This window comes from Ursus arctos, unplaced genomic scaffold, assembly GCF_023065955.2.
Source record: "Ursus arctos isolate Adak ecotype North America unplaced genomic scaffold, UrsArc2.0 scaffold_19, whole genome shotgun sequence".
In the NCBI taxonomy this organism is placed as follows: domain Eukaryota; kingdom Metazoa; phylum Chordata; class Mammalia; order Carnivora; family Ursidae; genus Ursus; species Ursus arctos.
The window spans coordinates 177,330-202,826 of NW_026622863.1; the positions used below are offsets into that span (position 1 = coordinate 177,330).

A 25,497-nucleotide genomic window follows, 5' to 3' on the forward strand; every position below is an offset into this window, starting at 1 on the left:
TCTGGCTCTTCCTAATGCCTGCTTGCTTGGTGGTCAGGTGGTCAGGGCCGCTACATCAACTCAACAGATGCCTGGATGTTAGAATAATAGAGTGCTTATGAAGACTGGACTCTCTTATTTTTTTTTATTTTTATTTTTGGATTCTCTTTTAGAGATCAATAGTGAAGTATTTACAAATGAAATTATATAATGTGTAGGATTTGCTTCAGAAGAATCTAGCAGGGGTGCCTGGGTAGCTCAGCTGGTTAGGTGTCCGACTCTATCTCAGCTCAGGTCTTGATGGCAGGGTCATAAGTTCAAGCCCCCTGTTCAAAACAAGCACAGTCCAGCAGTGGAGGGAGGTGACTGACAGTAGGGAGAGAATGAGATCAGCGGTGAGTTGGTAACTACTCAATCTCGGTGATGGGGTAATGGGTACATGCAGGTTAATCGTGCTAGTCTCTGTCCTTTTGTTTGAAAATGTTCTTCATGAAGGGGCGCCTGGGTAGCTCAGTCGTTATGCGTCTGCCTTCGGCTCAGGGCGTGATCCCGGCGTTCTGGGATCGAGTCCCACATCGGGCTTCTCCTCTGGGAGCCTGCTTCTTCCTCTCCCACTCCCCCTCCTGTGTTCCCTCTCTCGCTTGCTGTCTCTCTGTCACATAAATAAATAAAATCTTTAAAAAAAAATGTTCTTCATGAAAAGTGAAAAATCAGTGCACACTGGCCTCTAGAATCAGATCACCTGCTGTTTACCCGTTAGGATGCCTTTGACAAGACCCCCTCTCTATCCACCTCTTCGTCTCTCAAAAAGGGATAATTATTAAACAATTGCTATTACAGTTACTATGACTGTGTAACAGGTCAACCCCCAAAAGTAGTGGTTTAATACAGTGGCAATATCTCTTTTGCTCACGAATTTACACCTCAGACAGGACTCGGTGGGACAGCTCGCCTCAGCTCCACAGAACACCCCCAGAGGGGTGGCTCAAAGGTGGGATCTCATGTCTGCCCATTGGCTGAGAGACTTAAGTAATGGCTATTGCCAGCCAGAGCACACACAGGTGGCCTCTCAAGTGGCCTGGGCTTCCTCACACAAGGTGGCCAGGTTCTCTGGAGGAAGAGCTGAACCCTCCTTATGACACAACTTCAGAAGTCACATGGCATCATTTCTGCCACACTCTACTGGCCAGAGCCGTCACAAGCCTCTCCCAGGTGCAAGCGGAAGGAGTATAGATGGCGGAGTGTCTTGCTGAGGGTGGAAGTTTCTGGAAGTGGAATCAGAACTGATCTGACCATCTTGAGAACTACCGTTGGCCAACCCACCTGACTCTGAACAGCCAGTGCCCACCCACTGTCCCAACTTCCCAGGGCACTCCCTGGCTTGCTTATGTCCCCACCACCCACCCTATAACTCAGTTTCTTCCCTGAGAGGCCATTCTCTCCACCTTTTGGGGTCACGGGGAGGCCATGGCTCCCAACAAGCGTTAGTTCTAGTGGGTCACGAAATCATTTTAAAAGGTTGCAGACCACAGTTTTTGTTTTCATTTGTTTTGTAAACTAAAGAAAAATCGGAACTATTAGCCAGCCTCACTGACTGACAGTCTCAAAGGCTGTGGGTTCCGTATGACTGGAGGTGGGCTGGGCGGTGAGGGCCCTGGTTGGCTGAGGCTGTATGGACCACCTGCCTTTCCTGCGAACACCAAGTTCATACCCACCCCCCTCCTCTGTGGGCCCTTTTCACTCCCAGCTGGGAACAAACTCTTTCTCCCTGATGCTTTGCTTCGGTTTGTTTTGTTTCTCTAAAAGCGCAGTCTTTGGGTTCGGATTCAGATCATTTGGCTTCCAGTGCCTGGCTGTGCAACCTTGGTCAGCTTACCTACCCTCTCTGTACTAATTTTATTCACCTGGAAAACCAGGACACCGTCTTCTTAGGATCTCTGGAGGAATGACTGAGATACTGGACACAAAGAGCTTGGCACAGGGTCGCATTCCAGGGGCTTGTGTGTCGTTCTCAGCGGGCCCAGACCCTACCTTCCCTCCCGGGGTGCTCTCGCTGCCCGCTCCCATCTCCCTACCTCCCATCTCCCACCCACACCCCCCTCCGGCCTCGCCATTAAACTCTCGCCCAGCCCCACCCGCAGTGTTTTCCTTGTATTCATCACAATCTGCAATTCTTTGCTTAGGGACCAAGGGTGTGGGCGCCGTCTTTGCTTCTCCTCTGTGCCGCCTCTCCATTGGCCCGCGAGGCGCCGGCACGTAGCCGGCACCCCATAAATATCTGGGGGTGAACAAATGGACGAAAGTTGGCGCGGCTGCGGGAGGAGTGAGCGCGCTGGGGGCACAGGGGGCGCAAGGGCCCCACCGGGGATGGGAGGCCGCCGCCGGATGCGGGTGGGTCCGCAGCCACGGAGGTCGGTGGGAGAGGTGGTCCGCAGGGCCCGGGCCGGCAGGGGGCGCGCGCGGGGCGGGGCGGGGCCGCACCTGTGCTGCGGGCTCGGGGGAGGGGGGGAGGATGCTAGGGGGAACCCGGGCCCCGGAGCAGCTGCGCGCCCCGCCCCGCGGGCTCCTCCCTGCCGCCGCGGCCCCCCGGCTGCTGCCCCGATGCGCTGCGCCGGGAGCTGGGGCCGAGTCGCCGCCGCAGCTGCAGGGGCGCCCGGGCTGGGTGACGCCACCGCCGCCCGCGCCCCTCCCAGACCCCGCCGGCCGCATGGAGCCCCCGGAGGGCGCCGGCCCGGGAGGTGAGTGCGGCCCCAAGTGCCCAGGATTCCCCGAGCTGCGCCTTTTCCCGCAGCCAGACGCAGCCCCCTTCCCCCCAGCCCACTCATCGGCCGCTCCCGGGGGCCGCGCCAGACCCCCCGGTGGCTCCGAATTGAGCCTGGCCGGAGCCGGAGGAAGCCTGGCCTGGCGCTGGGGGAAGCCGGGCCCGGGGCAGCTCCCGGGAACGGCCCCCGCTTTAGGCGGGGGGCGCACACATCGCGTCCCCGCCCCCTTGTCCTCTGCGCTTTCAGTCCTGACAGCCGCCAGGCGCGCTCCTGGGTGGTTGGCCCAGAGTTTCGTGCTGAACCCCAAACCAGCAGAGCCGGGGTTCCGGGGGTCTGGGCATGGGGCGTGTCTGGGCCGTAGTTTGGGGTCCAGCTCCGCGAGGCGTGGGGGTCGACGCTGCCCTCCTGGGCCGCGCATCTGCTTTGTTCGCCCCAGTCGCTATTCGCCGGGGGCTAGGTCAGGGAGGCCGCCGCTGGGATCCTGCAGGGCACCGCGCTGGGATCGGGCCTGGGGGAAGGGGGGCGTTGCACCCGGCTTGGCCTGCCGGGGGGGCCTGCCCCATGCTTGCAGGGGTTGTCGGCCAGGGCACGGCCCAGGGGCGCTCACTTCTGGGAGGGCAGGTGTGCACGGAGAGAGGCCTTCTCGAAGCCCCTGTCCGCTCTCGGTGACTCTGACGTCTGAGATTCTACCTAGGTCTCCTCTCTTTGGAGTCTGGCTCAGGCAGGGCGGCAGCTGGTGACGGGAGGAAAACTCTAGGAACCCCCACCTCAAGAGTCCTTTTCAGGAAGAGTGTTCGGGCTCCATCAGCGCCTCCACCCGTCTGGCTAGGCCCCAGATGCATCATGGGTTTCCTGAAGGTCCCATCCCAGGGAGCCACTCTTGACCACGCAGGGACCCGCGGAGGGACCCCAGCCACATCAGCGACCTCATCTGGAGCCCAAAGGGATGGCCCCCAGGGGGGTGTCCTGAAGCAATGGGCCCACCCACTGCTGTGTGTGGTCTGAGTTGGGCAGGTGCAACCCAGCAGCTGTCTGAGGGCCCTTGTCACCCACCCGGCAAACACCATCAGACACACCCAGAGCCGGTGGGTGTGGGTTTTCTTTGTTTTGTCACTTGCTTAAGGGATCCAGCTTTTCCTTGCCACTGACAGCCCCAGGACCCTAGGACTTCCCAGTGGCAGCTATGTGGGGATGTGATGGGAAAGGTTTGGAGGGCAAGGGCTGGGGAGCACAGAGCTCTGAGAGCTTGGCCCTCAGTTTCTGTGTCCACTTCTGTCAGTGGGGACAGACTCACTTCCCCTGCAGGGCTATGGGAGCCCTGAGATAGGGAGGGCAGGTGTTTGGGAGAGGGGCTTTGTGACCCAGCTGTTTCTAAATCTCACGCACTCATTCCACACTTAGGTATGTATTTATCAGGTGCCTTCTCTGTGCAGGAGTCAGGGTGGGAGCATGGAGGGGGCCACACTGAGAGGGCTCATACTCCGGTGAGCCATTCCCTGCCTACACAGTGGCCTGGTGACCTCCATGCCGTGGGGTCTCACGACATCATGGAGGGATGGCTGTGACTGTCATTCTCTCAGTTCACTGACTTTTGAAAACTGTATGTTGGAGCATGTGGGACACACAAAAAGTAGAACAATGTGGTAAAGCTCCGTGTGTCCCCTCCCAGCCTGCTCAACCAGACCACCACCAGCCTCCCTTCAGTAGTAATTTGTAGCCAATCTCAACATATTATTTCATCGGTAAGTATTTCTGGAAGTATCTCTAAAAGATAAGGTTTTCACAGAGCATAATGAAAATCCCATTTTTGCACCTAAACTAATTAACAATTATTTCTTAATATCAAAGTGTGCAGACATGGAGATGAGAAGGGAGGCAGTGTGATTCTTGAAGGGCCCTAGCTTGGGCCTTTGGTCAACCAGGGTTCTGGACCCACCCAACTCCAAGTCTGTCCTAACAGCCAGAGGGAGAGAGAGGCCACGGCCCTGTGTTCAGGAGGCTGCGCCTTGGCAGGGCCCACCCAGCACCCTCAACGTCCAAGGACAAGGGGCTAGGGTACAGGTGTCCATCTCTGTGACCATCTCTGTCTCCCCACTGCCATTTTGTTGTATATAATATTCATTTATTCGCTTCATTAATTTGTTCATCTGTTCATGCAGAGCGCCTCCTTGCTGCTTAGGGCAAGGCCCAGGACACACAGCAGGGAACTTAAGATTTGGGCCAAGTTCTCACACAAATGTGCTGGAAAATAGGTCAGCAGCCTAGCTCGAGGTAACCCTATCATCTCCATCACATCAGCCATCAGTGCTGGGGGCAGAACTGTGCTAACCCAACTGCGGTCCCCATGGGGCACTGCTTTGCTGCAGGCACAGGTCAGGGCAGCGGCGGCCCCTGCAGGGGCTTGATGGGGGCTGCGCTGAGCTGAGAATCACGGCATTGCTACCCTGCACCCTGGCCCCAGGTGCCCCTGCTGAGCCTGGCACCAAGCACCCCCCCCCTTGCCTGCCTCTGCAATCACTCCTGTTTCATACCCCAGGAAGAGCTGTGGGTCTCACCCATAGACAGGTGATTCCTAGCACAGCCACTCAGAAACTATGGTGTGGGGCCTTGGGCTTATTCATTCATTGGACAAACATTTATGGTGCACCTACTATGTGCCAGGACCAAGCCTAGGTCCTAGAGGTCACACTTCTCTTACCCACTCCCAGCCTCTGAGCCTGGTGCCTGGCGCATCATAGGTGCACAGCAAATGCTCCTTGACGTCTTAGGTCCTCCTGGATTCGCCCTTCAATTCCATCCAAAATCAACCGTTGTTTCCACTGAGGATTTATCATAAAACTCACTCTTTTAAAGCATATAGTTCAGTACCTTTAGTATATTTACAAACTGGGCGACCACCCCCACCACCTAATTTTAGAGTATTTCTATCAACCCAAAAAGCAACCCCATACCCATGAGTAGTCACCATCATTCCACACACACCCCAGCTCCTGGAAACCACCAACTATCTACTGTCTAGGCCTTTTCTAATCTACTCATCTACTCTCTATGGTTTTGCCGTTTCTGGACATTTCGTAGAAACCTTTTCGTAATACACGGCCTTTTGTGACCAGCTTCTTGTACTTACCATGATGTTGTCAAGCTTCATCCGTGCCGTAGCATGTGTCAGTGCTCGCTTTCTCTTTTATGGCTGAGTAATATCCCCTTGCGTGGATGGAGCACATTTTGTTTAGCCATCGACCATAGATGCTTGGCTCTTACAGGGATACTGACATTTGTTGACATGTGCTTCTTACAGTGAGTACAACGGTCTAGGCCATCCAAGACCCCTGAACCCCAGCATCTGTAGTGGTGCTTGCCCCTCACCCTGCCCTCTGTCAACACCTGTGGACTTCATCCTTCCCACCTAGCATGCATCTCCTGAAGATGGAGGTAGATGTTGTCCTACTCCGCTCAAAACCCTTCAGCGGCTTCTCCCAGCCCACTCAGAGTGGCAAAGTCCTGATGACATCTGTGTGATGTGTATCCCCTACCGTGTCCCCCTGCCTCAACTATCAACATGGGCCACGTGCAGGGAAGCGTCTCAGAATTATGACAGCACAGGCCAGTGTGATGTGAGCCCGTCATACACCCTCAGAGAGGGACAAGGTGCCGTACTTCCCCACTCAAGGAAACAAAGCAGGTTCCCACAGAGTAGAGGGTCCTCAAGGACTCTGGACAGGGATGGCTGGTCAGAGGTTCAAGGCCCAGCTCATGCCCTCTGGGAAGGAAGGTGTCCTTGCTGGGTTGGGCGGGCCAGGACACTGGTGGGTGTAACTCTACCCTCTGAGGATACTCAGAAGTCACGTTCCAAATGCATCAGAGAAGTAGAAACCAGATCCCCTGAGCTCCATCCAGCCTGGCCAGCCCCAAACGCCATGTGATGATGTGGATAGCATGGGCGGGTCTCTGGGCCCATCTTCCCTCAGCCACGCTTCGCAGGGAGGGTTTTGCCCTCCTAGAGGAGGCCGGGTGTTGCCCAGCTGGCTCCACAGCTGTAAATGGATGGCTTATCTTCCCACTGAGCTGGAGACCCTGCAGACACAGGACCTGCTGGGCAGCATCCTGGTTGCTGACTGCACTGTTGAGGAAAGGCCTAACCCTGGCAGGCAGCTGCCGGCACTGGGGGCCCAACGGAGCTCCCCTAGACAAGACAGGCATGCACCCTGGTGCATCACAGGGCACTGCTGAGGGGAGCCAGAGGGCATTTGTTCACTCTTTATGGGCCCACAATGGGGACTTGGGGGGGCCTCAGGGGACATGCCTGACAGGTTCTCTGGCTGAGTTCAGGGAGTGACAAGGTGAGGCAGCAGGAGGGGGAGATGTGGACGGGCTCTGGCACATTCTAGAGGAAGTGGTAGGAGATACGGATGGAGGGATGTGAGCTAAGAGGTCAAGGTGTTGGCCCAACCAACAGAAGGGTGGGGTTGGTGCTTCTATGGGGAAGGGGTCCATCTCAGAGCAGCAGTCTCTATCAAGCAGATTGCCCACAGGGCCTACTGCTCTCAACTGAAAAAAAAAAAATCGTCAAATGTAAAAAATAAGCAATTAAATCTTTCCCAAAAAATTACATAGAAAAAACCTAGAGGAACATCCCGTCTCTTTTACTATGAAAATAAATAATTATGCATTCAAACATGACAACATGGGTTTTTGTAAGTCCGTCCACAGAGGACAGGCAGGCAAGCAGGGGCCATTCTGGATCACAGAGACCCAAAAGGCAAGGAAATGCAAAAGTGACCACTGGGCCGTTGGTTGGACCTAAAAGTAGAGACAGAGGACAGTGTCGGACACGCCCTTCCTCATTCCACCCAGTGGCCTTTGTCTGCGACCCCAGCCCAAGACTACCTACCCCAGGCAACCCTGGTCACTGCCCAGAGCCTCAGAGGGGGGCCCAGTGAGCCAAGGACTCAGGTCATCCCCGCCAGCACCTCTCCTCCCAGGTAACACCTTCTGTCTTTTGTTGCAGAAATAGTTAAGGAGGTTCAGGTGCCACAGGCAGCCCAGGGCACCCTGGCCCATGGGACAGGGGACAGCTGCCACTCACCCACAGCAGAGGAGGAGGGGGGCATCCCAATACCAGCCCCGGGGCTCCTGCAGGTCACAGAGAGGAGGCGTAAGTACAGCTGACCTGCCCAGCACGTGCTCCGCAGGGACCATGAGCCCTCTGGGAAATGGAGGGGAGGGTCCACATCCTGTCCAAACACTCCCCCAGGTGTGTGTGGGGGAGGGGGGTGCTGCTGCTGCTGAGCTCTTACAGCTCAGGCTCTGTGGGCCTTGGCTATACCATCTGCGGAATGGGGGACACTAGAAGGCATTTAGTCTTGAGTGTGGAGAGCAGATGGGGGTCTGGGTCTGCCCCATCTTATCCTGACCCCGCGGGGCTTCACGCAGAGCTCTGGTTCTTTCCCAGGCCTTGTCGGGGGCGGAGTCGGGGGGGGGTTGTCTCTGGGTGGACAGATTGTGCCTGTGATGAGCACCCCCTCCCCCCGCCCTACAGAGCCCCTGAGCAGCGTCTCCTCCCTGGAGGTGCACTTTGACCTCCTGGACCTCACCGAGCTGACCGACATGTCTGACCAGGAGCTGGCAGAGGTCTTTGCTGACTCAGACGACGAGAGCCTGGCCGGTGAATCGCCAGCAGGTGGGCTGACGTTGGGGCGCGGCGAGTGGTGTGAGGCGGGCCTGGGGCCCAACCCCATGGAACATGGCTCTCCACAACCCCTATTTTTGAAAATACTTTTCTCACACGTATGTCAAAATCGGTGCTCGTCACCGCGCCATCTCATTCAATAGTTTGCATTTTACATGTCTATTCGCCCAACTTCACAGAACTTTCCTCCTGTTTTCCTCAATTTTCCCTTCCAAATGCCAACAAAAGGCCAAAGTCATAGTCCCATCAAAAGCAAAATCTACTACATGTGAATTTAATCACAAGTTAGGCCAAGCAAAGTAGGGTGGCCTTTATCAGCCCTGGCCCCACAGCTCAGCCCTGACTTAGTTTCCCCTTCAGTTCCTGAGGAAGTATTGCCCTTGGCCCAAGACCTCGAGGGCCCCAGAAATGGCAAGACCACCAGTGGGGGTATGGGGACCCAGTGACCTTCTTCTCTCCCTTCTCACACCTTGTGCAGGTGGGGGTGGGAAGGCGGTGCTCAGATCCCAGCCCTACAGAGTCTGCACCCTGGGAAGGCAAGGGTGCAGTTGGCTGCTGGGGCCACGCTCACACGCAGAGTGGGGTCTCAGCTGCACAGGGACCCTCCTTGGGCATCAAAAAAGCCTTTGCCTGGGCTGCACCCAGACCCACAAATCCACATTGCTGGTGGTCTGGCATTTGTGTTTTCTAATCACCCAGGGAACCCCAGCCCCGTAGCTGCAGGAGTGACCTGACCCCTGTGTTCCCGTCAGGCCTGCACCCACTGCCCCGAGCCGGCTGTCTGCGCTCCCCCTCCTGGACACGAACCAGGGCTGAGCAGAACCGAGAGAAGCAACTGCTTGGGGACCCGGAGCGCCAGCCAGCAATTGTGGACACATTTCTCACCATGGAGAGGCCCAAGGAGGACTAGGCCAGCCGGCCCTGGGGCCAAGGGAGTGCAAATCTGGACGGCTCTGACCTGATGGACACTCTGCCCACCCCATGTGGCTCTGGGCCAGGTTCTCGGGGCACCCCAGCACAAGCACAGCCCAGTGGCCTTATGCCCGCTCCTTTCCAGTCCGTGGATCAGGGACGACGGCGCCTAAGGATGAGGTGGGAGTGGCCTAGGCCTCTTGGAAACTTCTGTCTGCAGGACTGGTGCTCTCATCTGCCACAAGATTCCTGAGTGGGTGCGGGGAGAGGGGGACCTAAGCCGGAGAGCGCTTCTCTGCAAAACCCCCAAGGGTCTCAGGGTTCTGGTCTGGGAAAGGCCACACCGCGCTCTGGCCCATGGGATGCTCTGCTCTCCAGCCAAGAATGTGGGGAGGGGAGTCCGTTCTGAACACCACCACCTTCCTTTCAGTCCCATCCTCTTCTTACCACCCAGGGAGCACTGCTGGCACCAGGGCCACCTCCCCAGGCCCTAAGACCCTGCTTCTTTTAGTGTGTGTGTGACAGCTGGGCCCACTGTCCTCCGCACAGAACACCAAATATGGCACAACTGCCTCAGACTGTGGGTTGGGGGAGTGGGTAGGTGGGGTCTGCCCTTGCCTGGGACACATCCCCACAGACTGTCACGCAAATGCACACACAGGCATGCCCTTGGCTGGCGTCCTGGCCTGGGGTAGCGCAGCCCGAGGGGGACTGGGAACATGAGGGGACCCTGGCACAGCCCCCAGTCCCCAACTTAAGGGGACGAGGCTCAGCTGCTCCCATTGCTGCTTTCTATGACCTAAGGAGATGGAAGAGGCTCTGGTCTGACAGCAAGTCCAAGAAAAAATAAATGTGTAAGTTTGTTTTTGGTCCCCAGGCCAACCTGCCCTGACCCCTTCCCCACTCAAGTATTTCTAGGGAAGGAAAACCTGCTCTTCTGTAGAAGCCATGGACGTGCCCTAGGCCCACCGTGTGCAGCTAAAGGCAAGTTCCCCGCTGAGAAAACAGGCCTCAGAAATGCTGAGGGACACTGCCTGCTCCCTCCACACGATGAGTGCCAACTTGAGGGATGCTTACCAGGCGTCATCCAGAGGTTCACTTACGATCAAACCCCGTAAGGGCAGCTGCATGCCCCACCCACCCCACCCACCAGGGTCATGCTCACCAGTCTCCAGCCTTCCTGCTACAGCTTCCTTCCACAGAGCTTATGTACAAAAACTCGGATTAAAATCTCACCTCTTCCTAAGGCCCAAGCACTGTCTCTTCCTTTCCAGGTGACACCAGAGCTCAGGAGTGCGTGATGGGGGGTGGGGGTGGGGTCGGCTGCCCTAGCAGCGGAACTCCTGCTCTGGGCTTCCTCCAGCTGAAGCCACTGGGGGCTCCTCTGTGCTGCATATTTGGGCCATGGCTCAGGGACAAGTGCCCTGGATTTCTAGGCCTCAGGAAGTGAAGATCCTGTCCCCCACCCCAAGCGCAGGCCCGGAAAGGCACAAGGTGACTCCGGCAAGTCTTCCCAGCCCAGGTGGGTTCCCAGGGAGCTCCAGGCCCACAGCAGCAGCCTGTCACAAGAAGGGAGCCAGCAAGTAAGGCCTGTGAGAAGGCCAAAGGTGAGGCCAAAACCCCAATCCTTTGGATTACCCGTGAAACAAGGGGCCCAGAAAACAGGCTCTGGGCCCCACGCCAGGCAGTTCCTCCCACTGGGCTCTCTGGAGGGAAGCCTGAGCCTCCCTCACGGAAGATTCCAGGCCAGGTCTCCTCCATCCCTGGGCCTGTGTACTGTGTGCCCAAGTGGCCCAAACAGGGAAGGGGAAAGCTGAGGAGACTTGGGGGAGGTGAGCACAAGGACATTGAAGGCAGGAACAGCAGGGGTTGGGGTTGGGGAGCACCCAGGTGTGCTGAGAGCATGCCCTGGACCCCAGAGAGGGGCTGCACCAAGACTCAAAATGAACAGGTCCCCAGGCTCTGGACCCCACAGAGCACCTTCCCCTCCATCAGAGGAGCCCCGAGGCAGGACCCTGGCAGGCCCCCAAGCAGCTCAGCTAATGAGGGCTGGGTTTAGTGGAGACTTCATTACAGGATGGGCTCTGGAGATGTAAAAAATTCAATAATGGCGTGTTTTACAAACAACAGAAGTTGGAAGTGCTATTTTTGAGTCCAATGTAACAAATGATTTGGGAATTTTTAAACAAATTTCAGCGTCTGGTCTTGGCCAAGCAGAGAGCGGAGGTCCTGTGGGGCAGCAAGTGGAGCCCTTCCTCTCCCCAGGATGCCCTGAGCACCGGGGGTCCCAGATATCCACCCATGCACCAAGGGGCTGGCAGCCTTCTACTGCCATGATTCTGATGGTCTGGGAGGCAGGCTGTGTGGAGAACAAGCAGGACATTGCCCCCTGAGCCCCAGGCCAGTCCTGACCCCAGGTGCCCAGACTGGGCCCTGGCCATGCTCCAAGACCAACCAGACAATCTACGGCATCAGAGGCCTAGAACTCACAAACCAGAACGGGCCTTCTTTCGTTTGGCGGCTGCCCGACACCAGGAAGAGGGTCACCTGGGGCAGCAACAACAGGGTTACAACCCAGGGGATCCCAGCTCAGTCCAGAGCCCCCTCTGTGATTCTAACAAAGGGGGTGGCAGGGAACACGGCTTGCTGGAGAAGGGAATTAAATCCAGACACACCCTAGTTGGTAAAGCCGCCTACCCTGGAAATGGTGCTGCTTTGGCTGAGAAACTGCCTCCCTCATGCTCAGAGGAGTGCCCAGGTGCTGGGAGGGCAATGGGAGTGGTTCCGGGGCCCCCATGGCTCCACTTCTCTCCCGCAACCACACACTTGTGGGAAGTGTTGAGTTTCTTCCAGAACCACTGACAGGCCTTCCACCAACCCAAACAGCTATTGTAAAAACCTAACACTTTTCCCTTGATAACTGGCTTAGATTTCCCTTTTCTTAATTCTGCCACTTCACTAAACCTTCGGATTTCTGAACAGAGCCAAAGCCTGCTGTCCTTGGGGCAATTCAAGAGACCAGCACTCGTACTTGCCCGTGAGGCAGCTGTCCCCACCAAATCCACCCAGCACCCACCTCCCTTCGTGGGAGGCCCCTGAAGGTCCAAACTCAAAACCCCACCAGGAAGACACACGCCCTCTGCTCCCCGGGGAGCAAGGGACTTATGGCCTATTGCCCGCCCCTCTGACCAGAGACCCTGTCCTCTAGGGATGGGTCTGAGCACCCATATCTAAAACACCCATTTGCTGTTAATCATGTTTTAATTTGTTTTCCCGTGATTTTGGCAGCAGCTTTCAAAGCCAAGGTCGCTAAGCTGGGCTCTTCTGCAGGTGGCACTTTGAGGTCCCCTCCTCCTACCCCTGGTTCCAGCCCTTCAGCCCCTTAAGAAGGGACGCGTCCTCCTGCAGGCTCCTCGTGCGTGGACTTCTCCGCAAGGGGTCAGGCCCCAGCAGCTCCATCACATCCTCCTCCGCCAGCACCTCCTTCCCCAGCAGCGGCCTGCCCACCTAGAAATCACAGCTGCCTGTCACTCAGCTGCTCCCAGAACGCGGGCACTGCCAAGGTAAACCCCAAACCCAACATCCCATGAGGGAGCGCCCCAAGCCAGGACCCGCCCCACTCACCTGGCCCAGCTGCTCTCAGCACTGGGTCAGCAGCGCCAGGCCCCCTCACAGGCAGAGCTGATGAGGTCCCGCACCCTGATGAGCTGGGCAGTGGCCTCACCGTACGGCTTCTCGACCGGCATCTCGCCTTGTGGGGGGAAGTCAAAAGACACCTGTCCAACTTGTCGCTCATCCCCACTGCACAATCTGGAAGCAGCTGGGGGTAAGCCTGGAGGGACTCAGCCATGCAGAGCCCCCACTAGGGTGGCTGCCCTTTACCTGGGCAGAGGCGCGCTGGGTGACCTTCCTCAAGTCATCCTTGGCCCCAGTGGTGATCTGCCCAAAGAACAGCTGCTCAGCCACCCTGCCCCTAGCATCATGCACATGTGGTCAAAGAGCTGCTCGCATGTGGACAGACACTGCTCCCTGGGCAAAGACAGGGCAAAGCCGAGCCCTCTGCCCCAGGGGATGATAGACACCTAGAGACACAGGCAGGCAGTGCTCTGCTCACTCCCCACGGAGAGCTCCGGCCCGTTCCAGGTGCCACCTCTGGAGCATCCCAGCCCAATTCGCCCTACTATGACCACTGGTCACAAGGGCGTGGGAGGAGAAGAGTCCCCCAGGCCCCACTCAGGATTAGGTGGGTCTGGGTGGGGTCACCCCAAAGATTAACACGGAAACCACCTCCACCCTATCAGTCCCAAGGAAGTTCTGGAGGAGCCATCCCATTGGGTCCAAAGCTTAGGAGTGAGGCAAGTTTAACATCTAACCTCTGGGGTGTCAGGTGGCTGGCATCCAGATCCCACCTGGAAGTAACACCCCCCTTCTCTGCTACACATCCCTGAACAACTTTTTGAACCCAGTTCCAAATCATTACATCCCTTGGAAAGTAAAAGGGCTGCCACTGTGAATGAACTGTGCCCACGCGACCAGAGGCCACAGGCACCGGGGAAGGTAAACCACTCAGACCAAGCTTCAGCATAGGGTCCACATGCTCCAGGAACCAGCCCAGCACCGCATGTGCGGCCTCCCAGGAGGCCACGGTCGCCTTCTCACTGGGCTGTGGACCTGCGTCTTCTCAAGGCCTACACATCAAATTCCCAAGCCAGCGAGAGGCAGAGGAGAAATGGAGAGCTGGGAAGTGGGAGCCAAATGCCCACCCTCCACTCAGGGAATGCTGAGGGCTGGTCAGAGCCTCTCACAGCCTGTCCGCCGCACACAGACAGCTCAGGCCCAGTTTGGTGCCGTTCCTCCACACCAGACACTCCGCTGCTGTCCGCTCTGCAGAAACCCCAGCCCAAGTGCGAAGGACGTCCCACCTCATGCACTCTCCATGCTGCAAACTGCTTTAGGAGCCAATGGGATTAGCTATCTTCTCTGGCTTGCTAAGGGGCCCCAGAAACATGGAGACCAATGCCTCCGACACCTACCTTACAGGCAGTCATCCGTACACAGAGGAGGCACCAACAACTCCCACCGGGCCCAGCTTTACAACTGGACAGCTGAGCAGCATGGCCAGGACAACCCTCCAGAAGCTGTGGAGTCGTCTTGGGCTACCCGACACTGCACACTTGTCTACACACGCTGTGCTTCACTAAGAAAACCAACACGAAGCAGCACTGCGAACCTGCCACTGGCTCTCACAGCCAGGAGGCTGACCACAAAGGGCAGCCACCGGCCACCGGGACACCCCCTCCTCTCCGTCCCTAGGAAGGCGCTCCAGAGACCCTGAGCTGCTAAGCTGGAGCCAGGGGGCCAGGCAGGCGTCGCCGTGCTGAAGCAGGCCGACCGGCACCCGCCCTCCTGCAGAGGACTGCCTTTGCAGCTTCCACAAGGAGGACCCTAGGGAGCCCCCCTCCTCCCGTCTGCGATCAGGCCTGACCCACCGCCCTGGAGGCCCCGTCATTCTGGGGTTCTACATGGAGCTCTAGACAGAGCATGAAAGCTGTTGGCGGGCTCCCGAGTCCCAGATTTTGGTTTGGAAAACTGTCTATGGTTCCCGTGCGCTAACCTAAAAGCTGGGGCCCCAAGGTGAGCCTGCCAAAGATCAGAGCTAGAAGGCCCCCCCACCTCTCCAGGGCTGCCCAGCTCACCTCCGCTGACCCCCGACGGCCGGCTCAAAGTGCATCTCCGGAACACAGGGCCCCAGGTGCTGGGCGGCAACAGCACTGCTCCCTTGCAGACACTAGAAACGCCAGCACCTGACCTGGGACATGAGTGCCCAGGACTGTGCATTACAGGAAAAGCCCAACTACAGAGACCAGAGCCAAACTAGGGAACAGCTTTATAGTCACTACCATGTTGGGCCAGTTTTTTGATGAAGCAACTATTGAGGCATAATTTATTTAACATAAAACCCACCTGAAGTGTATACTTCAAAGACTAGTAAATTTATCAAGTCATGTGGCTAGTGCCCTACTTTCAGACACTTCCATCATCTACAAAGATACCCGGTGCCTGGGGTGCCTGGGGCGCTCCATCGGTGAAGCGTCTGCCTTCGGCTCAAGTCATGAGCCCAGGGTCCTGGGATCGAGTCCCACGTCAGGTTCCCTCCTCAGGGGAAGGGGAGCCTGCTTCTCCCTCTCCCTTTGCCTGCAAGCGAGCACATGCTCTTTCTCTCTCTAATAAATAAATAAATCCTTAAAAAAAAAAAAAAAGATACCTGTGCCTGATGTGGTGGTGAATTTCACTACCCACCCTAGCCAACCACTCTTGTACTTTGTCTCCTTGGAGCTACCGGTTAGGGACATTTCACATCCATGGAGTCGCACAGGACGTGGCGCACTTGGCGAGTTGGACACATTATACCATATATCAGTACTTCATTTCTTTTTATGGCTGAATAATATTCCGTTCCACATACACAGCTTTTGTTTAGCCGTTCCTGCACCGAGGGACCTTTGGCCGTGAACGTTCACGTGCAAGTCTTCGTGTGGCCACATTTTTCTCTTCGGTAGACACTGATGAGCGGAGTTGCTGGGTCATGCACTTTACTCTCTGAAGGACAGCCAAACAGACGCCCAGCAGCAACGTATTAGGGGACCTGCGTCTCTGTGTCCCTGCCATTTCCTTTCTAACTTTCAGAGCCATCCTGGTGGGTGTGAAGTGCTATCTCACCGTGGTTTTGATTTGCATTTTCCTAATGAATAACACTCAGCATTTTTTCATGTGCTTTGTGGCAATTTGCGTATCTTCTCTGGAAAAATGTCTATTCTAACCCTTTGCCCATTTTTAAATTGGGTTCAATGTTCTGGGTTCTAGACCCTTATCAGACATAGGATTTCCAAATATTTTCTTCCATTCTGTACACTGTCTTTTTATTCACTCAACAGCGCCCTTTGATACACGAAAGATGTTAGTTTTGCTAAGTCCAATCTATTTTTTCACCTGTTGCTTGTGCTTCTGGTAGATTTAAGGAACCACTGCAAAGTCCAAAGTCGTGAAGGTTTGGTCCCCCATGGTTTCTTGTAAGCGCTTTACAGTTCTAGCTCTTAAATTCAGGTCTTCTATCCATTTTGAGTTAACTCAAACAGCGCAAGGGTCCAATTTCATTCTTTTGTATGTGGATATCTCACTGTCCCAGTACTTTTTGTTGAAGGGACTGTCCTTCCCCTGTTGAATGGTCTTCACACACTTGACACAAATCAACTCAGCACCTGCGATCGGCATTTTTGGGTTTTGTTCTACTGGCCTATATCTATCCTTGCATCACTGGACATGTTTTTATTGACCTTTGTGGCAGGTTCTGAAATAGGGACACGTGAGTCCTCCAACTTGGTCTCCGTTTATGAGACTGTTTTGGCTATCTGGCCCCTTCCAGTTCCATGTGAATTTTAAGATCAGCTTTTCCATTTCTGGCTTTAGTAAGTATTCAAATGCTCTGCTCCTGTGTATCTCCTTCCTTCCACACTTTATGTGATTACTGTCAAAGACTACAGCTTTCTACATTACATACCCATTAACAGGAACCTTAATTATTGTTTATACACTTGCCTTTAAAATCGCACAGGGAAAAAAAGGAGTTCCCAGCAAAAATGCAGTAATACTGGCCTTTATATTTCCCTGCACAGTCACCTGTTCTAATGTTACTTCATACAGCTTCCAGTTCCGGGCTAGCACCTTTCATTTAGCGTTCCTTGTGGGGCCAGTCTACACACACCGCACCACCTTCCCTTTTCAGCATCTGGGAGTGGCTCCGTTTCCCCTTCATCTCTGAAGGGCAGTCTGGCCGGATGCAGAATTCTTGGCTAACAGCCTTTTCTTTTGGGACCTCGAACTCGTCACCCCACTACCTTCCGGCCTTCAGAGTTTCTAATGAGCAATCGGTTGTTAATCTCACTGAAGACCCTCGGTACACTGTGCCCTCTCTCTCTTGCTCGTGTCAAGAGTTTCTCTCTCTCTGGCTTTAGCAGTTCGATTATAATGAGGTTCTGACTGGATCTTGGAGTTTATCCCGACCTGAAATTCACTGAACTTCTTGGAAATGTAGATTCATGTCTTCTATCCAATTTGGGGAGTTCTGAACCACTACCTCTTCATCTCCTCTCTCTGCCCCTTTTCCTCTCTCTCCTCCTTCTGGGACTGCCATACTATGTATGTTGACGGTGCCCCACGTGGCCCTACATTCTGCCCATTCTCCACTCTTTCTTCTTTCTGCTCCTCAGACTGGGTAATGTCATTACACCTATCTCCAAGTTTGCTGATTCTTTCTTCGGCTGCTCACATCTGCTACTGGGGCCCTCTAGTGAACTTTTTATTTCAGTTATAGTACTTCTCCGTTTGGTTACTTTTGGTAATTTCCATTGCCTAACATTCTCTTTGTTGAGACAAACAGTTTTTCTGGACGCCTCTGGCTTTTTGGGGTTGCACATTTGAGACAGCTGACATTTTGTTTTTGTCGTAGTAAGCCTGATGTCTGTGCTACCTTGGGGATGGTTTCTCTCCATTCTTTCCTGTGAATGAACCATACTTACTGTTTCTTTGCATACTCTGTAATTTTTGGTTGACTCATTAGCCAAGTTTTAAAATGATCTTTTTTCTTTCACTTTTATTACTATATTATAGTGCAAGGAATGAGCAGAAATGGTAGAAGGGAACTTTACATGTCAGGTTCCCAAGGAACACCAAGCTTAAAATGCCTGGACTGCCTGCACGTGGGAGAGGCAGAACTGACAGCAGGAGAACCGTCAGAGAGCCACAGTTAACACTTAGTTCTGTGGCTCTTGAAAAGGTGTCAAAAGTTCCTTTACTCCAAGAATCCTCCATGTCCTCTTCTGTGTGTGAGGACAGACAGACCAGTCCCTATCCTTGTGATGTCTGCATCTCGGGGACAGCGGGATCCACAGATCAGCCTGACAGAGGAGGGAAGTTTCATGAGGCGGCCACCTCAGGACCCTGTGAGGCAGTTCCCCGTGAGGGGAGTTCCGAGTCATCCCACCGAGTCGCCCCAGCTAATGGGCAGCCTCTAATGCTAATTTGGGAAGAACAGAGCCTGGGAAGCCTAATCCAGGTTTTTAACTTTGTTGTGTAAGTGGACGTGGGAGTCACAAAGGGAGAGAGCAGAAAGCATGTTCTTGGCAAGAAACAGACCAGGTCCTTCATGTACCAGCCGGACCCGGTGAGAACGCCTCACTCATCACCCCATCGCCAACAAACGTACACCCCCATCTGTGACCTGACCTCAGCCCTTGCCCAGCAGTGGGCAGGACACTGGCGAGACAGCAGCATGGCAGTGGGAGGAGACAAGTCTCCACAGCACGATGTCCCAGGGATGGCAGGAGCAGCGGCAAACAGCTCCTCACAGTCAGGAGACTTCCAAAGGGCTGCTGAGTAGGGGATAACCTGCGAGAGAGGGCCCCTGGAAAAGCCCTAAATTCCCGGTGTTTAAACCATCCTGGTAGGGAAATGAGTTTCCTCCTACAGGATCTTCAGTTTTAATTACAAAGAAAAGAGAAAAGCAAAGGAAGCCCCCTGTTTGGAGCTCAAGCCCAAGACTATGAAATGCAGCACAGCTCACGTCAGTGGGCCTGTCCGGAGACATCAGCTAGGTCTCTGCAGTGAAAACTCAACAAGTCTACACAGAATCAAACTAGAAATGCAAGTGGGTATAAATCAGCTTTGGGGCTCATCATCTCTGAGGCCTTTGCTTTGTCTCAACAGATTCAAAGTTCTACAGACAAAGGCGGACACTTGCCAGGACTGAACAGCACAAGCAGAAACCACCCACCAATCACACATGCCCCCCCTCCCCCAGGCAAGAGGCCCAGCGTTGCCAACACTCACCTGCGAAGCCCAAAGTGAGCACCACGAGCTTTCTTGCCAGGGCATCCTTACAGAGGCTCTTGTCCAGCTTCTGTGGACGCAGGTGGACCGTGAAGATGGAGGACATGCCTCTGACGTCAGCGGCGCCTGACAGAGAGAGAGAGAGGCACAGACATGCAGGGTCACCCGCAGCCACTTTCCAAACTCTACAAGGACAGCCTGGGGCTCCGGGCAGCTTCCCTGCTGTGTCCATGCCTCACGCTCTGTTATTCAACTAGGCATCAATGACACAAATATCCCAAAGGTCACGTACACTAAGCTCTTGAATGCAATGAAACACCTTCCTGACTGTGCTGCCTCTGACCAACATCAAACCCACTGGGGGTTTGAGCCAGGACCCGACAGTGGGCAAGATGAGGACCGCCCCGGGCAGCAGAGGAAGTCTACGCAGGATGGACACTTTCTCACAAATGGAAAGGGCCAACTGTGAGAGTAAAAGGCGAGGGTGAGCTCTTGTCTTCTATCCGTTTTTACAACACTGCACCAAAACAAGAGCTGAGGAATAGGAGTCTGTCAGATTGCTCCCACCTGTATGGACGGACGTGACGTTGCTACAGGCCCAACCACATCCGTTACTCCCAAAACTGGATCGCCAGGAGATATGAACTGACAGCAACCAAGAGCATTCGTGAGCCTCCACTTTCTCAAAATGTTAACATTAATTGCCGCAGGAGCCTGATAAAGAAACTACCTCCAAATACACAGGAAATGGTCTACCCTGACTTAACACAAGGACATGAAGACCCAAACATGAATGCCAAGGACTGGCACACTCACTGACATTCATTAGGCGGTCAAACCGGCCAGGCCGCATCAGGGCCGGGTTGAGGACAGAGGGGTGGTTGGTGTCAGCCAGCACCACAGCGTTCGTGGAAGAGTTGAACCCTGCACACGAGAAGCAAGTGAGCCCAAGAGGAGAGCCCAGGCTGGTGTCCACTAAGGCAGCGTGGTGTTCCTAGCTAGTTCTCCTCCTCCCTCAGGTCCTGAGGGCATGTCCTGTCCTTCTAGGTCCACTGGCCACCCTGAGCAGCCCTGCACTGGCTCCACTCTCCCTCTGCTTCCTCCAAACTGACCACAGAGGCTGCTTAGCAGGGCACCGCCCATGCCCAGGGCTGGCTCTGACCTTTCACAGTCAGGAAGCGAACAGCACACCCGTGTCTCTGGTGCTCACAGACCCCACTGTTCGGGCCGAGACCCATCTCCCTCAGAGAGTAACCAGACACTCCTTGGCTAACTGGGATCTCCATGACCTGCTCTCAGGATGTGGACCCCCATCTTGATTCATCCCTGGTTCCTGACAGCCTGAGGCCACCTGCTATCCCCCTCCCAGGGAGCGAGGAGACCCTCCACTGTGTCAGTGCCCCAGCCACCTGCCAAAGTCTCCATCCAGCAGGCCCTGCTGGACTCACACGGCCCAGGGAGCTGGACTGGTCCAGGGCAGGCTGGGCTGCACAGAACAGGGATGCCCAACAGAGGAACAGCTGGTGCTCCCACCCACTTTCCCCCTTGAATGTTCTCTCCCATCAGTCCTCTGAGATAGCAGAACAGAATCATAATCTAATTAGAACCACTGTTGGACACTAAGTATAATGGAAGATTCTGGAAATGTTTTGGTTTGTGCAGAAAGAAAATAACACAGCAGGTCTAACTGTTCATCCTCTCAAGGTCTGCTTACAAGGTAGCCCTCTGCTGACTCTGGGACCTGAGGTTGGGGAGGGGCTCCACTGTTCCCTAATAAGAGGGCTCCCCCATGCCCAAACTGTGTGTGCAAAGAGTGGGTTATGCTGAGCACCTGCCTTCCTCCTGGGAGGCTGGGACGTTGGTACATACTGGGCACAGAGTGCCATGTGACCAGCCCCCAGTGAAAATCGTGGTCAACCGCAATGCCCACATGTTGTCACAACTCCGTGCCAGGGAAGTGAGTGCCTCCTGCCCCTGAGCAGATTTTGTTCTGTGTCTGTCATCAGCCACATGCGTGGGTAGGACCACACATGAGGTCCTGAGAGTCCTCCTAATGAATCACCAAACCAAGGGTACTCTTGGCAACCCCAAAATGAAGATCAAAACTTGCCACAGGCCCAGTGAGAACTTCTCCAAATCTGTAAAGTGGCACCAATGCCTAGATGTTTCCAGTGAAGCTTCAGCAGGCCTGACAAGCTACCAGACACACTTGGCTGGAATCACTTTGAGGAAAAGTCTTCACTGGGAGGAAAAGAGATATTTTGGTACATGAGGCGGGGCGAGATTCTGGGTCAGGGAAGGCAGCAGGAGAGGCTGAGAGAGGAAGCAGAACAGGCTCCACCAACACCATCCTCTGAGCACCAAGGCCTATGAGAAAAGGGCGGGGGAGCCCCCATCTACCTGGTCCACCTCCCCAAGAGGACTTCGCCACCACATCCCTGCTAACCCCTCCTGCTGGTGGGGCACAGGCAGGGTGCATTGGCCCCTCATCCTATCGTTGACTCCTGGGGGCCGGTGCTGATCTAACATAGCTTTCTTCATTAAGTCTGCCGGAAAGCAGCCTTCCTAAAATCCGAACCATCAGGGATTCTCGCCCAGGGAGTTTGCAGAAACACAAGGCTAGAGGAGAGTCATGTGGGGTCTGGCAGTGCTGAAGGCCCAGCCCTGCTCTCAGCAGCTGTCACTGGCGTCCACTCACCATCCATCTCCACAAGCACCTGGTTCAGGGTGTTCTCCTGCTCGCTCCAGCCTCTGAAGTGCCCTCAGCCTCGCTTCCTAACAACTGCATCAATCTCATCAATGAAGAAGATACAAGGAGCATTTTTTTCAAGCCACCGCAAACGTGTCATGAACCTGAAAAAGGAATCCACATAGACAGCTGGTTTTGCTACTGGTATGAAAACAAAAACGAGTGTTTGTTAACCCAAGTCTCTCCTCTGGAACCCGACCCTTAGCTGGTGGTGCTCACTGCCAGGGGTCTGCACAAAACCTGGGGCTGTCCGACTCAAGGACAAGCACCCACCTACCCTTGCTGCCCAACGCCGACAAACAGTTCCAGGAACTCTGACCCATTCACGGTGATGAAAGGCACGCTGGCCTCCCCTGCAGTGGCTTGGGCAAGAAGCGTTTTGCCAGTACCAGCAGACCAGTGAGCACGGTTCCCTGAAACAGAAAGGTGATGCCTGGTTCTTAAAGGGGACAGAGGGAACCCAGAAAGAGTCCCATTTTCTATTTAAACAGGAGACTTCTAGGCATCACTACCAAGAATCCCATAAGATGTTGCACCACTCATAGTCTGAGGTTTCCCTTCTAGTATTTTCTGCTTAGAAAATTAGTGCGTGCTCGCCATAAAGAGTTCAAACACTGCAGATACAGGAAAGCCCGTCTAGCTAAGCAGGTTACTTCTTCACAAAAGCTCGCAGGGCAGGGCTGGCTGGATCAAAGGGTCTGAGTGTTTACTGTAATGTCAAACTGCCCTACAAAGGAGTGACACTGTGTCTCACTCCCACCAGGAAGAACGAGAGCCCAACCCTCGGACATGGGGCCATGGCGAGTCCGTGCAGCTCCACGGCTAGCTGGTCTCAACAACACAAACGCTGACTTGCTCACTTCAGCCTCTGCCCCGCCCATCGGCGGCCACCAGCACCCTGTTTCCCCGTCTGTGACCTGCCTTTTCCCGTGTTGACATAAGGGTTAAAGTCACCAATTCACACTCTGGTGACACACCTCGGTGTTCATTTTATGGACTACCATTATGCCTGAAAATTGAAAAGAGATTTAAAGCGGGGAGCTTCTGCTCCATTTCTAGTCAAGGGTGCAGGTTAGCATCTGATTACCTCAAAGGAGACCATAAGGAGACCTTTCAAGTCTTTAAGAACAATAATAAGATATTCACAAAAAGGTAGGGGAGAGGGAGTCACAGAACTCAAACCCACAACATGGTGCTGGACTCCCCGGTCCCCAGGAATGTAGGTGAGGGATTCACAGTCCACCATGGCCCCATCTCTGCCATTCGTGTGACCACCCGCACAGCCAATTCTTATAGATGAGGAGGCAGTGGAATCCGGTTACGCGTGCCCACATCTGCTGTAGGTCATTTGAGGAAGACATCGAACGTCACACCCAGAACGAGCCAAAAAGCCATGTGCTGACACCCTCAGCACCACAGAATGACAGAGCCCCCTCCCTCAAGCCCACGCCCAGCTGGGGGGGTCACAGTCCAGATGACCTGCCCGCCCCGCCCACTGTTTATCACCCTCACTTTCCCCGGTACACACAAGCAGCTGGACATCGTGAATGGGAATGTCAAGTCATCCAACTGTAAAGCCAAGGTGAACAGCAGCCGGGCTGGGAGCCGGACCTGTACCTCGGTCGCACACACATGCTTTCTGGCTAACACTCACCAGACTACAGAACGGAAGCCGCACCGCCCACCCTCGAGTCCCCAGGCTCACAGTGGACCATAATTCGTTGCTGTTGTTCAGAACAAACTGTTCAGTGGTGACCACCCCATGGAGAGGAGCGGAAGGAAGCAAGAGCCCCTGCAAGGGTCTGTGTGCTGAGCGCAGTCGACACTAGGAGTTCGCCTGGTCCATAGTCCAGGGACGACTGACGGGTCTGAGTCGATTTCCTCTAAGATGCAAACCCTCCTGGGAAAAGGACTCCCAGTTTATCAGGCCTCCAAAGGGTCCGTGACACAAAAAAGCACCAGGAGCCAGACACAGCAGCCAGAATAACCATGGCTCCGTTTCGTCTATACAACAGCCTGACCCACACCCACACCACGCCTCCATCCACAACAGGGTCAAGGGCTTACTATCAGAAAGTTGTATCTGATCCCAAACCTTTTTATGCAAGTTGTACTTGCTGTTTTAATTACGTAATTTAACATTATGAAAACTAATAAAACAAGAGTAAAAAAAGGTTGCTTCTTCAAAAACTAAGTTGAAGGGTTTGGATATTAAAGCAATAAAGGCAAATAGCTAAAAACAAAAACAAAAAAACCTGTCAAACTGAGTGAGAAAACTCTAAGAGTAACAAAAAGTCACAGGAATATATAAGAGGGTCCTACACTCAGTCTGCTCTGCTTCTAAGCCTGGCCCCACAAAACCACAGGCTTCAGGTTCTGGACGAAGTATGACAAGCTCCAACAATGGCTAAGGTTTGCCTCTGTCCCCTCCTTCTTGTCCTTGTAGTGTTCTCTCCACCTAACTCTTGGCTCATGGTTCTCACATGCTGCTTGACAAAACTGAACCCCAGTGACAGTCCTGCAACAGGGATGCTGTCCTAGCTGGAACACTGTTACTGATACACGCCAACGTGCTCCTCGAACACCTTCACATGGGATGCTGTTGAGTAGTGGAACCAGGAGAGGCATTTTTCTGAAAAAACAGAACCAAAAAACACCCGACTGCAGCAACGTTCACCCTTGAACCTACCTCTCACCTCAGATGCCATCCCAGGGGCAGGAATGACATGTACAAACCATTTGTTCATGACTTCGAGCCAGTCCACCTAAGGAAAAGAACACCAGAAGAGAAGAGGTGATAGGCAGGGCACTCAGCAGCAAACCATGGACCCCTGTGCCCAGTCACGCTCCCTAGGCACAGACTGCGGCTCTATCACAGCCTACATCCAGCAGAACAGATCTGCTGCGTTTTCCTATTAACACGAACACTTTTAGGCCGGAGTATGAACCTATTTCCATTTTAATAAACAGAAACCAATTCAGGAATGGGAATTAAAATCTGGTACGTCCAGGCACTAAGACAGCACACTGCCTCAAAAATCCAAAGGGCAGGGACACCTGGGTGTCTCAGTGGGTTGAGCATCTGACTTCAGCTCAGGTCATGATCCAGGGTCCTGACATCAAGTCCCGAGTTGGGATCCCTGCTCAGGGGGGAGCCTGCTTCTCCCTCTCCCTCTGCCCCTCTGCTCTTGCTCTCTCTTTCTCAAATGAATACATAAAATCTTCAAAAAAATAAAATAAAATAAAACAAAACAGAATAGAATTCAGACGGAAATCTCCACTTTTTACAAGTTAAATTTGTTTCTCAGAATCTCTGTTATCAGCTTGCTCCGAAACAAGTGGGACGAAACAAAGCCTGAGCATGGCGGTGACTGCTTCCTGGGGGAAGTGAGAGGCAGAAAAATGCCTCCCAACATGCACTTTTCCTAATCCCGGTGGCTTCTGGAGGGAAACAGGGAGCAGGAAAGGAAGAGGCTGGGCGGAGCTGAAACGTAACAGCATCTCGTTCTGAAGGGTAGGAG

At 54.4% G+C, this 25,497-nt stretch overlaps 2 protein-coding genes and 1 long non-coding RNA gene across 5 annotated transcripts in view; 1 reads left to right on the forward strand and 2 right to left on the reverse strand.

Moving 5' to 3' along the window:
* GAS8 (growth arrest specific 8) overlaps positions 1–25,497 on the reverse strand; it is a 52,234-nt gene that overhangs the window by 20,796 nt on the left and 5,941 nt on the right. Inside the window, exons 2-6 of the mRNA XM_057313874.1 lie at positions 24,666–24,741; positions 22,254–22,389; positions 21,926–22,080; positions 20,048–20,151; positions 19,228–19,353 (exon numbers count right to left, since the gene is read on the reverse strand). Coding sequence (XP_057169857.1) covers positions 19,228–19,353; positions 20,048–20,151; positions 21,926–21,932 — 237 coding nt within the window. The 5' untranslated portion in view covers positions 21,933–22,080; positions 22,254–22,389; positions 24,666–24,741. The remainder of the gene's footprint in view (positions 1–19,227; positions 19,354–20,047; positions 20,152–21,925; positions 22,081–22,253; positions 22,390–24,665; positions 24,742–25,497) is intronic.
* DBNDD1 (dysbindin domain containing 1) lies at positions 2,633–10,450 on the forward strand. The gene is made up of 4 exons (XM_026494538.3): positions 2,633–2,717; positions 7,750–7,896; positions 8,281–8,421; positions 9,183–10,450. The coding sequence occupies exons 1-4, from the start codon at positions 2,687–2,689 to the stop codon at positions 9,338–9,340; spliced, it is 477 nt and encodes a 158-aa protein (XP_026350323.3). The 5' UTR covers positions 2,633–2,686; the 3' UTR covers positions 9,341–10,450.
* Positions 12,585–19,217, reverse strand: LOC130544071 (uncharacterized). 3 transcript variants are annotated; one of them, XR_008960022.1, is made up of 5 exons: positions 15,039–19,217; positions 14,376–14,539; positions 13,225–13,315; positions 12,967–13,093; positions 12,585–12,849 (listed from the first exon to the last, which is right to left on the reverse strand). It is a non-coding gene; the product is annotated as an uncharacterized LOC130544071 (long non-coding RNA). The 3 variants fall into 3 exon arrangements; XR_008960021.1 differs by having other exon boundaries at positions 14,376–19,206; XR_008960020.1 differs by having other exon boundaries at positions 13,225–19,192.